Genomic DNA, 17,884 nt, shown 5'->3' with positions numbered 1-17,884 from the left:
TGCATTGTAGTTTCCTACACCTACCTTTCCCATGTAAGTCACTTTAAAATTTTCAAGGGCATGTCAAGAAAAGAGATACTGACATACACAAATACAGCTTCAATGCACAAACAGCATTCTGCACTTTATCTGATTAAATGCTGTGTTTACATGATGTAGGCCCGTTGAGTCTTAAGTATTTAACTAAACAGAAAAACAGCTTGTTGATGTTATTCACTCTTATTGGCAGACAATTGTGCCATAAGTACAGTATATGATACCACAGTGAATATTGTATATTGGTAAATTCATTCAAGAAGAATACCGTACATGCTCTAGTAGCATATCAATAGCAGCTGGGTCCCAGAAAATTAATTACATTTTGTAACCATTCACACAACAATTACACTTAATGCCAATAGAGGTTTTTGCTTGAAAACATTCAATACTTAAAACTCATTCCTTATCCATAAAAACCCACAGTATTTCACTAACACTACATAAACTAACATTATTGCTTTTATTTGTTATTTCAGTCATAGTTACTGTACTGAAGAAATGAAGACCACTACAAAAATTAAACAGAAAGCAGATGAAAAGTTTGTTTCAGAATTAGTGTCTGGGTGATTATTTCAAGCTATGCTTTTCCACATGGAGACATATAAATAAAAGAAGACAAATAATCGTCTCAACTTCAATACAACTGTTCTTACACTAAATCAATATAAGAATGTGTTTACATAAAATGGAAAATTCTGGAAATAAATTTGCCTATCAGCTGCAACAATTAAAAAAGAAATTAGGAGTAAGCACATAATGTGGTGCCACAACACATTAAACTGCATGAAAATTCAGTTTGAGGGACAGATGCACAGGCAACCAGACTACACAGATTTTTTTGCCAAACTTCTTGTTTTCTATTGCCCTTTAAATTTTAGTGGACTACTTCCTCCCAGCCTTTTTTTCTACATTTCCAAACACTTAAATGAATTTCCTAAACTTACATATTGTTGTATAAAAATGTAAATAAATAAATAAAAATCAGGAATAAGCCTATTTTATTTTCTTTTGCTTACCTTCCTTTTTGTCCCTCAGTCCCCAAGATTTTCCCTTGTTACACGCTACAACACTCTACACACAATTGCTTCTCTGACCTCTCACTTTTTGTTACTATCTTAAATACTGATTTTTTTTTTATTTCACGTTTGTAAAAATAGTGAAGTTCTAAGAAATGCAAAGTATCCTTTCAGATGCAATTTTGACTTGAACTCCACTGAAAACACAGGAAGCAATGAAGCACTCATTACTACCATATTTGGCACAGTGCATTACCTAACCTCTGCTTTTTTGTTTTGAATGGGAAGGTTTTTGGGTTTGTTTTTTTTTTTTAAATCATGAAGCAATCAGATCAATAGGTTAGGTCTGGATGCAATGGAAGCATTAACCTGCAAATCCAGTTATTCAGGTTTGTTCAATAAGAAAAATATTAGGAAGTAACTATTCTAAACAACATCTTCTGGTCTAAAAACAAAGATAAGCACCAATACAATAAAAAGAAATTCAGCTATTTGGGAGAAGGGGCACAGTGAGTTAAATAAAGATAATTACTGTAGTTCTGGAAAGTAAACTACACCCTTACAGAAATTCTAAATGTAATCTACATGATTTGGGAACGTGTATTTGCCATAATAAATACTAGATAATATTTCTTATAATGTAAGGTTAAAATGCTTCAGGCTACTCTGAAAATGTCACAACTGTACTATATAAAACAACTCTTAATAAAAACACCTTTAAAATGGTATCATCTATGAATCTGAACACTATAAAAGGTACGTTTTTGGCTTTTTAAATGTCTGCTTTCTACATACTAGTTAAAATTTTATTATCCGTTTTTAACCTCTTTCTAATTTATAACCCTCTCATTTTCCTAAATCTTTCAAACTCTCCTAGCTCTCCAGCTGGGGCAGTAGTTACTTTACCATATAAATATCTCTGTAATGCACAAAATCAGTTGGCAATCCACAAATGCTACTCAAACACTTCTGAGTAGATACCATACTCAGACTAGATGACACTGCTAAACTAGGTTTTTTAAATTTTAAATTTCCAGAGTTTAAATTAGTTGATACTCTAAATCATGAGCATACATACAAATTTAGAATGTTGCTCAGGCTAGCACATAACTCACATTTAAGCTAACAAAACTCACATACCTGAAACTTAGCACCAGCTGAGCAGTCTGCCTAAAGATTGCTCATTTGAATCAAACCACCTTTTTAAGATATTTTTCTAGATTAAGATATATATATGCCACATTTTAATAATATAATCTTCAAATATAATCATATAGTACCACGTTCTTTCATGAATGTATTCAAAATGTCTCTTTCACCACACAGATACCACTTGCAGTGAGGATTCCAGTGTTAGATGATGTGGAGGAAATTCTGAGATGAGCAGCTAAGCTGGAGGATACTATGAGAAAAGCTTTTTTCAGAATTCATTTTTTAAAATCCCTATGATAAAAGACAACATTATTGTTCAACATCTGAATCTACCAGAACAACAGAATCCAGTGGAACATCCCAAGTCAAATATGTAACATCTACTTGTTTACATTTTATAATTTTTTTCTTCTACACTGTGTAGTAACTAGAGTTGCCCCTTTTATCAGTAACTAAAGATGTAAGTTTTATACTCTTATAACAGCTTTCACCTATTCAGGAAAATATGGTGCCACCATAATGGATTATAGCATATTATAAATAACTAACTTGGGCTTTCTGTTAAAGTAACTGGCCTTTACCACAGTGGCACTTCAACCACCATTCCCAAAAGCAGACACAGGAACTGAAGATGGCGGTTTATCTAGTGTAGACCTGCATTTTTACTCAATAACCAGTGTTTCAATTTTCAACTCAGTCAGCCAGGTCAAAACATTTAAACTCAAATGTAAACATCCAGAATTACATCCATTACTATTTCATAAGACAACTTCTGACTCTCATCCCAAATCACCTGGTCACCCATATATTTCTACTTGTCACGCGTAACAGGTTTAGAAAACATGAAATACTGACAGATTGGTATGACAGAAAATAAACTTCTCTGGCAGTTACTCAGTTTATTCATTACCCCTTTTTACAGTATCTTCACAAGACATTTCCAAACTTTTCTAAATAACATGTTAAGATTCTAATGATTTAAAATAATGTATATTATTGTGCATCTTACAAAACAAGATCTTTGTATATGGATTTTTATACCAACATGTGTCTCAAAAAAATTAGAACTGCTGCATAGTATCTGACAGATGAAGCAAGAGAAGATAACAGAGCAAATACTAACTTCAGAAAAGCCTGACTATGACTAGCAACCACTCTCCAGCAGTAGCTGATACCACATGCTCCAAAGATAGACACTGAGAATCCAAATAGTAGGCAGTTACAGAATAATCTTCTTCAGGGAACTCTCTTTTCAACTTCATTAATTCAAGTGTGACTGACCATATTCCTTCCTTAATATGCATCTACATATATAGCTATGGACTTCTACGAAGTTCCAGTACAGATCAATTTATAAAAGAAGTTGAGAATTACAAGCCATTTAAAGTGGGTATTAAATACTCTCTTTCCTTGATAACTCAATCAATGTTTCTTTGTTTTCTCCTACGCTTCAAACTACTAGTCACTCATTCTAAGCAGCTTTGTCAGGGTTTCGGTACCACAACTTTTCAGAAGTACCTTCATTTTGCAAACAGGTTTGCCACTTTGAGAAACAGAATCTCCCCAAATTCAGACTCATCTATTATGAAAAGAAAACCGATGACAACTGTTTGTATTCTTGCTTTATTATTACATCCGGCCTGGTCACTATTGGAAATTCAATCTATTATTGTTGCTAGAAGCCTGTTGCTACGCAACCTAAAAGGGCTCTGCACTGCTTTCAGGCTGAGAACCGTTGAAAACACGGCAGGCGTCCTCCTATGGCTCTAACCCGTTTGTTTCAATAGATTAACACTCTCCTCAGTCAACCCTCAACTCCAGACATAGCCTCAAAAAAAAGTTACAATGACAGATTTGAACAACTTAAACACTAAAACAGAAAGATCACACAAAAGCAATATATCTGATCTCTACTGCATGCTACAGCAACATAAACACAAATATTTCCTCTAATTCATCATTTAAGTTAGGAATGTCAAAATCCCTACACTTCAAAACCCTTCAAAGTTTTACTTTCAACAGCTAGTATAATGGAGTTGCACAATATGCTCTGCACAGACATTTCATAATAAACTTTGACAGAACAATACATTGTTTCACACTCTGAATCTTCAAGAGAGACTTAAAAAAAAAAAAAAAAGCCCTAAAAATAACTTTAAACTGGCAGAACAATATTTAGGATTTATTCTCTATATCAAAAGATGTTATCAGGCCTGTAAGTTGGTGTTAAGACTTTGCAGTCAAACTGAGCTCTGCCTTTGTGTGTCTTTGCCACCTGTACAGATTATGCAAGCCAAATTAGACATCTACATACATTTCTGCAGACTCATTTCTTTTGGCAATATTTTTGCAAATCTGCTGGAGAATGGGTACAAAACGACATGCAGGACAGCTGAATATTATGGCTTTTCTCCACTCTTTCTAATAGCCCGAGGCTGTTCTAGCCTACAGCAAAGCACAAGTTGTTCTACAGCACCAGAATTAAGAAAGCCACGTTTCCTCCAGCTTGGTCCTTTAAATGGATGCATACTACAACACGCTAGCACAGGTTGTGAGTGTTTGCTGACTGACTCGACAGGACGCTGGGAGTGCAAAATGAGTTTTAACTGCCTTTTCTTCAGCGGTAGTATACCTTCCCATACTAATTATTTAGTTGGCACTTGTTTTTCTGAAACTTCTATGTGTCTTTTGAATAAGATGGACAGCCCTATCAGAAAAACACTGTTTCCTTAAGCGTACAAAGCTAAGAAAGAAACACACTGTCCCAAAAGTTATTTGAAACGTTAATTATCTATACAATAGCCATAACAGCCAGCATAACAAAATGGAATCCAGATGATGAAATGCTAAGGTTTATCCTTCCCACAATGCTTCATACTACTTAGTGGCTGAGGTTTTCTAGAGGAACCTTGAAAACAATAACAAATACGAAAACTGTTCTGAAGACAAAAGTCTCAGATGGTTCAGGGTAAGACAGCAAACATCATCAGAATGCATCCACAAATACAAACTCTTCTAACTAGAACTTTGCTTGATCTATAGAATTTGTAATCTTGCAGAACCTTTTTCTAAAGGAAAGCCAAATGTCTCAGCTATGTCAGGACAGACTCAAACCACAAAGAAGCTGCCTTATTCCCTATACTTGGAGGATTTAGTGAAGTCGACAGTTACTACTCTCGTAGAGTCCGCAATCATATACCACAATTAAACACATTCCATCAACTTCTACAGCCAAAACCATAAACCTAAAGATTTACTGCGTATGATCACCATTGCTAGTTTACTTTTTATAATTTTATAAAGAAAAATCACTGTAATGTTCAGTTAACGTAGTGGTTGTGACCTCAAAGATGACAGGCAGTTTGCAAAACATCAACAGAGGTACAGCTAGAAAAATCTAAGCATGTTATGCTGTAAAACTACCTACTGGTTTGTAATTAAAAACCAGATACTGATTATCCGAAGTAAGTTTTACAGTCAACATTTTGTTAGACCTTGTTAAGCGCTTCTGTGTTGACCAAGGATTTATTAGAGACAAGAAGGACTTTGTCAAAGGGAGCAGAGATCCAAAGCTATGTCCATCTACCATCTTTCCTTAAATGACCTTTCATGAGTATGATATTCCCTTCAATCCCATGGAAGCAAGTGAAGCTTGCAGACATCAAGGTTTTGTTTACACAAAACAGAATACGGTCTTGATTTACTAAATCTAGTGAGACATACTGGTTGTCTTCATTGACAGCTCAGTAAAAGAAATTTGACCAGAATCTGGCCTAATGAGCTTAAGGCCTAGCTGTAAGAGACCAAAAAAAAAAAAAAAAATATATATATATATATATATACACACATATATATATGCCTCACCATTGGTGAGAGAAGCTCTAACTGCAAGACCTCACTACCACGACAATGGCCCTGTCCCTACCCAAGAAAGACAGAAGACAACAGGTGCACACCATGCCTGACTCAGAGCACGTAGACTACGACCCACTACGCATGCACCCAGGCCCAGAGTCAGCGAAAGGACAACTTTTGAGAAGGCTCAGACCCTCTGGACTATTCCAGGTGCCTCTAGAGACGGTACTGGGCATGCTCCCCAGTAGCAGGTGGGAGGCGTGGATGTGCAAAACAATTCCAAATATGTAGCAAGGCATCACCATAAAAAACAGAAGCTGAGAAGAACTCAGGCTCACCTTTCGCCATGGACAGACCCCTGCTTCGTCGCTGGAGCACTGGACACTTAAGACACACAAACCTTGAAGACTCATCGGATCGACGTGGCACGGAAGATCTGTGGTAGCTATTTTGTGACTGTCCCTTTCTCTCTCCTCTCCCCTTCTTTCTCTCTCTCTCTCTCCACACGAACATAGTTGGTTAAATAAATTGAGTTAGCACTTGACTCCATTTTGAGTCTTTATTCTGTTTCCGAGAATCGTGAATCTGAGTCACGGTAAAACATCTGACTGAGCATCACTCAGGAGTTAAGCTCAGATGTCCCTAGACACCAGGATTACCTGAGGTCGGTTAGAAAGCAAGGGGGTTTAACCTCTGCCAAATTGTTCCACCATTGGATGATATCGTGACATTTTTAAAACTGCCGTCATGGACAGGATTCTCAGAAAACAGAAAGTATGCAATTAAGGTGTGACCTCCTGAGAGTGCAAAGGGGAAAAGTAGACAACATTAAGGTGTGTCCCTCTCAGGACGATATATCACCTTTGTATTAGAAAATACAGATAACATATTGGTAAGGTGTGGCCTTCTGAGAGAGATCAGGGGAAATTGGGTAAAATATCAAGGTGAGGCCTTCTCAGAAAGAAATAACCCCTTTGAGTGTGCTAGACAAAATGACTAATCAAAAAACAACCAATACACATGATCCCATCTCTTAGTCAGCCAAAGAGATAGATAAACTACGATGTTTTGGAACTTTACCAATCTTGCCCCTCACCTCAGGGACAGGAGTGGACTAAGGATCACTGGTTTCAGCCACAGAGCATAACAGATCACAAAAGTGCTGCTAAAAGAGGCTAGAGAAAGATCAGGCAAAGGGAAAGCCATAATTTGTGCCTTGTTAGGCACAAACCTTAGCAGCAGCAGTAGAGGATAAAAAACAATGGCTTGGCCATACTGACACCACAATAAACTCACTGGAAGTGGCGGTAAAGTCACTGCAAAACCAATTAGATGAAAACAGATGATTATTGGAAGAGAAAAAATACTAAAATGCTATATTAAAAGAGGAATTAAGAAGTCAGTTTGTAGAGGAAACAGCAGAGGCAGAGGAAGGACCTTTGAAAACAGAGATAAGACAAGTCTCTCCTCAGGAGGATTTGCAAAAGGCAAAAGAAAATACAGAAAGCCATCCCCAGATATACCCTTTGGTTAAAACTGTGTACCTGTATGAAGATAATAATGATGACTGCCCCCAGGCAATTACCGAAGAAATTCCATTCACAGCAACTGAGCTAGCTAAACTCAAAAAGGAGTTTTGAAGGACTCCAAAGGAATCCGAAACAGAACATGCATGGAGGGTATCTCTATCAGGGGGAGATGGAATTTTGCTATTGGAAAAAGAAGCAGAAGGTTATTGGGGACCAGGTGTATTTTTAACTACTGGCAGTCACTGGGCTTCATGGTCGTTAACACAGAGGGCTGCATATTGGGCTGGAGGGCTCAAACCCATAGAAAGAGAAGATCCCCTTGCTATATATATAAACATTCACCCTCCCTGGCCCACCTTGCCTTAGCACAGGAATTGGCAATAATTCCACTGGAAAAAGAAATTAAAATTTACCAATATATTGATGACATATTAATACGGGGACATACCATAGCCTCAGTACAGACTATGCAAGATAGAATTATTTATCATTTAGAAGGGATAAGCCTCCAAGTACCTAAAGAGAAAATACAAACTCCTGACAAAGAGGTCAAGTTTTTAGATATTTGGTGGAAAGGAGGGTCAGTTTGCATTCCACAAGATACCCTTTCCGCACCAGATCAAATAAAGACCCCAGAAAATAGAAAGGAATTGCAACACCCCTTGGGATTATTGATCTTTTGGAGAAAACACATCGCTGATTTTTCTATAATAGCCCAACCCTTATATGATCTACTTAGAAAGGGAAAGACATGGAATTGGTCCCTGACCCATGACAAGGCCCTGCAACTTTTAATTTTTGAAGCTAACACACATCACACACTAGGACCCATTCACCCCACAGACCCCATTCAAACTGAGTGGGGATTTGCTGATTAGGGACTGTTGGTCCATATGTGGTAAAAGGGACCTGGGGGTCCAACAAGACTGACTGGGTTTTATTCTCACAGTTTCAAAGATGCAGAAAAACAATATTCTATATGGGAAAAGGGTTTGTTTGTTCTAAGTGTTGCCCTACGAGAAGCGGAACGAACAACATGTCAGCAACCCCTTATTTTGAGGGGACCCTTTAAGATAATTAAGCCTGTGTTGGCAGGGACTCCTCCCCCTGACAGGGTGGCTCAAAGGGATACAGTAAGAAAACAGTATGCTAAAATCGAATATTATTGTAGTGTAGTCACAGTAACCGAAGGCACCCCCAAAATGTTAAACATACAGGAAGAAGTGGCAAACTTTCAGGAGGAGGATACCCCTCCTCCTTCGGTTGTTAAAATTGTCTCACCATTTTCTGAGGAATTATGAAATGTGTGGTTCACAGACACCTCCGCCCAGTGAGAGGGCAAACAGTGGAAGTATCAAGCTGTAGCTACTAATGTGGATACTAAAAGGGAAATAATTACTGAAGGTGAGGGTAGCACCCAAGTGGGAGAGTTAGTGGCAGTATGGAGTGTGTTCAATAGCAAGGGAAAGGCAGGAGCTCCAGTATATACCTACACTGATTCATCTGCAGTATTCAAAGGCTGCATGGAATGGCTCCTTTTTTGAGAACAAAATAACTGGGGAGGTAAATTGGGTACCAATACAGCAAAAGGAAAGGTGGCAAGAAATTTTAGATATTGCCATACACAGAGATTTTGCGATCGCATGGGTGCCCTCCCATCAGGAAGGGGGTACACCAGCAAGCGAGTGGAATAATAGGGCGGACAAATTGGCTAGAATCGTCCCTTTGCAAAAAGAAAACCAGACAAGAGAAAATTGGGATAGGCTCTTAGAATGGCTACATGTTAAACGTGCCCATACGGGATCCAACGATCTAGATAAGGAGGCACATGCCAGAGGCTGGCCTGTCACTTGGAAAGCTTGCAAGACCTTTATTTCAACCTGTGAATTATGTCGACTCCAACTGGAGCGACACCCCATAGAAGAGCTTCCCCTCCATTTGAGGGATAAAAAGAACCTTTGGGAAGTTTGGCAAGTCGATTGCATTGGGCCTTTCTGAAAATCAGAAGGGAAACAATATGTATTAGTAGGCGTAGAAGTAATTTCTGGCTTAGCCCAAGCCGAAGCATTTCCATAAGGAACTGGGGAAAATACAGTGCGGGCCCTGAAAATTTGGTTTAGTTCCCTCCCAAAATCTAGTTCTATTCAGTCAGATAATGGCAGCCATTTTACTACTACCAAAGTACAGGAACGGGCAAGGGAAGAGGGAATCAAGTGGGTACTCCACACCCCATATTACCCCCAGCCAATGGAATTGTGGAATGAACTAATGGGCTTTTAAAACGATTTCTGAAACCTCATAAGCCGCATTGGACAAAGCACTTATGGGATGCAGTAACCAGAGTCAACAATCGCTGGGGGATAAACGGGTTCCCGCGATTGAATGCCTTTTGCCCCAAACCTTTAATTCTAATCCCAAAATCTCGAGCTTCTCATACCCCAGAAATAACAACCTTCTGCCTTGGACAGCTGGTATTAGTGGAGATGCTGACAATTGGAACTGTTCTCCTTGTGCTAACCAAACCCTTTAACAAATATGCCTGTAAGGCCAAACACGCAGGGGGGAAGAAACACAAAATTAACACTTGTTGGATCATTCCCTCATTCTAGTCACACAGCTGAAGCCCGACTAGGGCAAGGCAACACTCTGTTTTATACTACAGGAAAACCCAAGAGAGAACATGGCAGATGCGGAGCAATCAATCTTTAATTCTTGTTTGTATTTTTATTGTTGTCTTCTTAACGTTAGTAAGTTTGGGTTGGATTTATAAAACAAAATACTTTTCATGTTCTTTTGGTATATTAGATGGACCAGGACTTTTGGGACAATCACCCCTCAGAAACTTTGGGTATGAACAGAATAATGTAAAAAACTCATTTTTCCAACTGGCAGAGCAAACAGCAAGTATTTACAATCTAACTAACTGCTGGATGTGTGGGAGTCCTTTAGGATTTCAGGATTGGCCATGGACATCAAAACCAATATCCCCAAAATGGCTCATGAGTAATTTAAGTGACATAACCATCAGCAGTGACTCATACTGGAATGAGGAGATAAAATCATGAAAATCCAAGTTCCAGGAAAAGGGGAATACTGCCTTAATCAGAACGACAGCAATGGAGTTTTTGTGGGTCATAGTATGTGTAACTGGACCTTTAGGTACAGGAATCATTGTATCATCCTGGGGTGTCGACCTATTAATTGTTCAACTTACAATCACTTTCTTCCAGTCAAGGACGATATGTTATGGTATATGTTGAAAAACACCACTGACAAAAAACTCATCCCTTGTGGGCTAAGTTGGGCATAGGTCAATGAAACAAGATCCGAAAAACGATTTGATGGTTTTTGGCCTAATACTAATCTTATGGGAGCTGAAATACTAAAGCGATTTAATCCTTTGGCTTGTGTCATAAGTGGCATAGCCAATCAGGTAGTAACCATCCAGTGTAGCTACAGCAGTCTGGTAGGGGCATGGAAATGTGATCTTTGGATTAAAGGAAAGAAGTCAAACAGTTGAATTAAGCACCCTTTGTGCTTAAATAACATCACTTATTGCAAAACTCCTTGTAATTCCTACTTAAGACACAAAGAGAATGGACCATCTGAAAATGGGACTTGGGCCTTGAAAGGTCATTATTGGATTTGTGGCCATCATGCTTATTAAAAATTACCAAGTAATTGGAGTGGAACGTGTTACGTAGGTTATATACGCCCCTTCTTTCTCCTGTTACCAGACCGAAGTGGGGACATTTTAGGAATTAAGGTATATGAAGACCTTAATTGATATTGGTGGTGCATTGATACTTCTGTAACAGGTGGAAGTAGCCAAACCTGGGGTAAAAACAAATGGACTCCTCAATGTATCATCCAGCACCATGGACCAGCAACATGGAATCGTAATGAATGGATTAGTGGTGCTCGAGAACCTATTTACAACCTAAACTGCATTATTAGGTTGCAACCCGTATTGGAAATTGTAAACAACCAAACAGGCAAAGCCCTTGACCTATTGGCAGATCAGGCAAATCAAATGCAAGCTGCAACTTATCAACATCGCATGGTTCTTGACTACCTGCCAGCTGAAGAAGGCAGGGTTTGTGGAAAATTAAATTACTTTAATTGCTGCTTGAGAATTGATGACAATGGGAAAGTTGTTAAAGAAATTACTGCAGGGATATGAAAATTGGTTCATGTCCCCATTCAAACTTGGAAAGGCTGGGATATTGATATGTTTTCCCGGCTTCCAGGAGGTACTTCGGTGAAACACATTTTATTTTATTTGTTATGTAGTTTAGCTATGTTATTGTTCCTACCATGCATTATTCGATGTTTAATACAATTAATTCAACATGTTGTTACAAATACGCAATTTATATTTACCTCATGTCCTGATGGAGACAAACAACTTCAAGCTGTACATGAATCTTCTACAATTCAGATTATATAGAAAATTAACCTCTATGTAAAGTTAAATTGACATTGGTCTTATTCAAAATTGTTAAGGCTACAATGTCCTATGATCGAAACTAATTGTTAACATGTTATACAGATCTTCCTTTTATTTCTTCTCTCTTCCTTCTCTCCTTTCTTCTCTCTCTCTCTGTGTCTTCCATCAACGTTGAGTCACGGAGTGGTGTAAGAGACCATAAAGAAAAACCTATCTATCTATATATATCTCACCATTGGTGACAGCACCTTCTAACTGCAAGACCTCATTACCATGACAATGGCCCTGTCCCTACCCAAGAAAGACAGAAGACAACAGGTGCACACCATGCCTGACTCAGAGCACGTAGACTACGACCCACTACGCATGCACCCAGGCCCAGAGTCAGCGAAAGGACAACTTTTGAGAAGGCTCAGACCCTCTGGACTATTCCAGGTGCCTCTAGAGACGGTACTGGGCATGCTCCCCAGTAGCAGGTGGGAGGCGTGGATGTGCAAAACAATTCCAAATATGTAGCAAGGCATCACCATAAAAAACAGAAGCTGAGAAGAACTCAGGCTCACCTTTCGCCATGGACAGACCCCTGCTTCGTCGCTGGAGCACTGGACACTTAAGACACACAAACCTTGAAGACTCATCGGATCGACGTGGCACGGAAGATCTGTGGTAGCTATTTTGTGACTGTCCCTTTCTCTCTCCTCTCCCCTTCTTTCTCTCTCTCTCTCTCCACACGAACATAGTTGGTTAAATAAATTGAGTTAGCACTTGACTCCATTTTGAGTCTTTATTCTGTTTCCGAGAATCGTGAATCTGAGTCACAGTAAAACATCTGACTGAGCATCACTCAGGAGTTAAGCTCAGATGTCCCTAGACACCAGGATTACCTGAGGTCGGTTAGAAAGCAAGGGGGTTTAACCTCTGCCAAATTGTTCCACCATTGGATCAGATCACGACACTAGCCTAGCGTTCCTCCATCCTTTATTATAGAAGACACCTCACCTGTAGGAGTGGCCACGCAGGGAAGCTGTGCAAACTGAACGTTCCTTCAGCAAGTAGCAAATTAGCTCTAGGAGACAGTTCCACATTACCAAGCTGACTTAAGAAGTTCATGTTGTCACCCATAACCCTAGAACCCTTGTTCTTAGGATACATTTCACTAAGCCACCGCAATTATCCCAGAGAAAATGCACCCCTATGTTTCCTGTTCAAAAGAAAAAAAAATTTTAATGAATGACATGAAATTGATAACCTGTGGCTACTGCTACAAGCAAAAAATCCCCAACCCTGAATCATTTAAGGTGCTTAGAAAGGTTGTTTCAGCCTTCAGAACCAGTGCATGGGGGTAGGGATCCTGCAGAAAGTCTTTTCCACTAGTTTCTTCCAGATGTCAAATCACTAAATGTAGATGGACTAACTTTGGTTCTACTCTCTAGATACATAAACAAGATACACACATAGACACTGTCACTCTGCATACACATATACTGTATGTGCAAATATATATACATAGACAGACACATGTCTATACATACAAACCACCTGCTTCACGCATATATAATACACACACAGAGCCACCCAAACTAAGTGGCATATGTAGTGACCCATACTCCACATTTTTTGAACATTTGCCATTATACTATTGTCTTAATTTCACTGTATCTTTTAAAAAAAATAATTCATACATAGTTTCTCTCACTCATAAGTCGTTTCAGAAGATTAAAGTTCTCAGCAATGCTGAGAATAAGGTACAGGGAAAAAAAGTTATTTGCCCTGTATGTATTTAAATACATACACATTTTTTGATACTTAAAACTCAACTACTTCAATACTTAAGTTTTAGTAAATGCACACATTCCAACAGTAATTTAAATGTGGCATAGCCATGAAACTTCATTGCCAGAAACTGGCAACAGTAGGCTTTTAGCTGTCACTCAACTGGACTGCTAAATTCCTCTTGAACAACGCATAAATTGCTCACATAATCATCTTCCACATATAGTCTACTACCCTCAGATCAGTAAAACATACCACTAGCTGAAACTATGATTGTCTACCAAATTGCTTTCCTAAAAATTTATTAAGGTGTTTAGCCCAAAAGTCAATGATTAAGAAATTGTTGTTCCTGTATCCCCAACTCTCTCACAGCTAATACAGAAGCAGCATGAGGGAGAACTGGAACACAAAGAAAAGAACAAAAGCAGGATGAGTAATTGTAAAAGGCCAAGCACGTAAGAGAGTGATCAGGAGAAGAGATGTAAAGTATATGTAGAGGAACAGCCATTAGCTGAGATGCAAGTGAAGGCTAGTAGTGAAAAGCAGGGAAGATAGTTGGAATTAATGCATATAAATTAATGGGTCTCAGCTTTCTGAAAATCCACCTTTCCTGCTTCAAAGCTAAAAAGAAGCAAAACCACTTTTAAAGACACTATCTATATATCCTCAGAATGAACTAAAATTGGTGCACTGTACACCAGAAAAAAAGCAGACACATGGCAGCCACAAGTTTCATTATCCCAAATATAGAGAATACAATGGCCATACAGAGAGGTCAGAAGTGTACAAAATTTACAATAATAAAACTATATTTCACTTAAAAATAAACAAGACTAGATATGTTTCAGTAAATTGTTTATAATTCTTACTGAAATGAAATACATTCTTAATATCTTCATTTATCACAGTACATTATTGCGTTCAAGCTCATCACTTAATATTTGCAATAGGTATTAAATTTTCAGGACCATGAGAGCTAAAAAATTCATATTCCAAAATAACAGGTTTAGCAGGACATAAGACCAAGTGCTACAGGAACAGAGACCACAGCAAAATAAAAATAAGCCCTTTTCACTTTGTACATAAATGGGGCTGTAAAAATAATGTATTTGTATCTATTACTAAAAATTTTGGTAAAATTTCAATTACAAAGGCTTTTCAATATTATAATCAATTACATGAAAGGAAATCATATTGTTTTCACATGTCCAAACATAAAAGGATGGCCTTAAATAAGACCTGTATATTCTATAAACAATGAATAACAAAGCCAGCTAATTTTGTTATAGTTCCACTGAAAACTTGAATTTGTCATTACAGTAGTGAAAGGTATAGTCTAAATTATCAATATAATTAATCAAATAATACACTCTGAGGTGAAATGAAAATTATTGTATATTATAAAAAAAATTTTATACCTCTGTGAATGGATAACAAACTCAAATATGAAAACATAGATTTAAATTTATCACATATAAATTATATAAAGGATTATGAATATGGATATGACTACATGAATATAAAGGATTGAGTGAATCCAGAACAACTCTTGAAGAAACCTGGATCTCTACAGACATGCAACTTCTCACCCCATTGTAATAAAATTCCAAAATGAAACAGAGTTAACCAATCTGAACATTTCAAATCCTAAAGCTCAGTTTTTCCTGAACTAAGCAACACTGAGCTAGTACCTTAAAGCTAATCAATACAGTTAGACTTACTTAAATATTTAAAAACTACTGTGGATGAACTCTTCAAAACTTTGACCAAGAAACAACTACGTGTAGAAAGCAGCACAGAGTATAATAAATGATGCAAAGAGTATAATAAACAATGACACCTTGGGATTAGTCACACAAATTTTTCAAAAGTTAGTCCCTTATTGCCTTGGAAGACTGTATGCACATTTTCCAGAACAGATTCTGACAAATCCAAGCAGCAGCAGTTCCTCAGTCAGCTCCACCAGGTGTGGGAGCTTGTTTCCCACAGCCATTCCACAAAAGTGACAGGTATCAATAACTGGCTCTGCAGAAAAGCTTCATTGGTGTCAAGTTTTTATGTTCAAAGTGATTTAAATCAAAAACAAAACAAAACAAAACAACTTAAAACAACTCAAGATCTTATTTTAAGATACCCTCAGAGCTTCCCACTCCTCAATATGATTTTTTACCCAAAGTCTGGAGTTTTACCTATAGTCAGCTTGCTGGTAAAAGAAGCAGATTCTGAGCTTCTCAATACCTTTTCTTTCCAGCTACATAAAATTGGCTAAAAGAATGTTCCTCAGAATATATTTTTAAACTGTCAATTTTGTGTACATTGACATGAAGCAGGCTAAAGCACCCTGAAAGAAAGCTAGAGATTTGCAAACAAGAAAGTGAAGTGGCTGCTAGCAAAGAAAGAATCATACAGTCCCTGGAAGGTGAGATCAGCAGCTGTAGGCTAACCTGACAACCCAGCTGCATATATGTCAGCAATATGTGATGCTTAGCAGCCTTGTCACACCCCACTATCTCAGGTAAACCTATTAAATATTAAACCACGTGCAAGCCAGGCATTCATCAAGGAACAGGACAAAACAGTGGATACTGAACTGCAGAGCTTAATAACTAAAAACGAGTGCCAAAAATACTGAAAATATAATTGTAATTACAAAATATACATAAACAGATATCACTGCCATCAATGATAATATAATAGGGCAGCAAAAAAGGACTGAATCATAAACCGCAAAGGAAGAAAAAAATGTTGACATAAAGGAAGACTTAAAGACCAGCACGTACTTTAATTTCCTGTCTAGGAAGACAGAAAGAAAAAGAAATAAACAAAAATGAACAACCAAACTTTAAGCATATATACAAACAAAACTTTCAAGTATTCACAGAGAAATTACAAAACTGGTTAAACATTTAGAAGCTACCTTATTTTAAAATGCTGCTTTATGTGCTAAAGATAACTTTCATCCTGGCCCACCTGAATTTTAAGTATCTCTTTAAAAATCTACCACTTTGTTTTGTATCCATATATTTAAAGTACAGTAATTGTAAAATTAAATTATAATTTTCCTAATAGTCTATTAAAGTTAGCACAAAAGGAAATCAAAACAATCTCATTCCACTTTGGTAAAAGAATATGAAAAAAAACCAAAGACAGATGGTAACTGATGATAAAAGTATCCATGTCCTTTGCCATCTGAGTACAGTTGTATGAGGCAACTAATATTTCACCCATGTTTATCAGGTTCTTTTCTTTTTATTATTAAAAAATACATATTCAAGTTAAGAACAAATCCAGTGACAGCAATTCCTTAGGAAATAAAAAACAAATATATTAAGTTGGAAGCAACGACAAAGAAATACTCTCACTAAGAACATTATTTTACCAAATGTGCTTGAAATTCAGTATCACACTGGACAACAACATTTAAGATATTTATTTTAACTTTGTTTGCTTTCTCGTGTGACTTCTACCAATACGTTAGCTTTCATAAGCACATACTTATTCACAAGACACAGTTATTACCACAAATGTTTCAAAAATAAAGCTTGGGTTTTGTGTCTCATAAAATTATGAAATATTTTAAATGTAAAAATATACACAAATTCATACTCACAGAAATAAACCAAAAAACTCAGTAACCAAACGGGCCACAAACTCCCACGTGGCTTTTTGTCCACCTTGCAGTAAAAGACTCTCAACTCCAAACAGTGTGTTCTGTTCTGCTTTTCCAACCTAACAGTACTCAGCACCTCAAAAGACAATGATTTAAAGAAGTCTCAGCTTGTATTTCCTGGATATATATTAATATTTGGGGGGGTTGTTCCATTTGTGACTTAAAATCAACCATTTCAGTGTTTGTTTTTAGATTACAGGCATATATTTTAAAATAATATTTTAAAATTATTAAATCCTCCTTACTTATTACTGCAATTCTCTGAGAAACAGTTCTCTAAGCTCTGAGCTAAGATTGACTCTAGAAAGCATGCGAAAACATGAAATTGTAGAAAAAACATGCATAATTGTTCTTATTAACTAGTATTATCTAGTATGGCTTTTTTTGCCTCAAAAGAAAA

The 17,884-nt window shown here is 37.3% G+C and overlaps 2 protein-coding genes across 2 annotated transcripts in view; one reads left to right on the top strand and one right to left on the bottom strand.

Moving 5' to 3' along the window:
* RFX3 (regulatory factor X3) overlaps window positions 1-17,884 on the bottom strand; it is a 139,847-nt gene that overhangs the window by 107,054 nt on the left and 14,909 nt on the right. The gene's annotated exons all lie outside the window — the stretch shown is intronic.
* Window positions 6,117-7,957, top strand: LOC147413299 (uncharacterized). Its single transcript, XM_086480112.1, is given in 5 exon segments — window positions 6,117-6,287; window positions 7,116-7,216; window positions 7,218-7,290; window positions 7,292-7,369; window positions 7,451-7,957. Coding segments are annotated over 5 exon segments (930 nt in total).

The sequence above is a fragment of the Leptosomus discolor genome, chromosome Z, assembly GCF_034619465.1.
Source record: "Leptosomus discolor isolate bLepDis1 chromosome Z, bLepDis1.hap2, whole genome shotgun sequence".
Lineage (NCBI taxonomy): Eukaryota > Metazoa > Chordata > Aves > Leptosomiformes > Leptosomidae > Leptosomus > Leptosomus discolor.
This window is presented reverse-complemented; position numbering and strand designations above follow the sequence as displayed.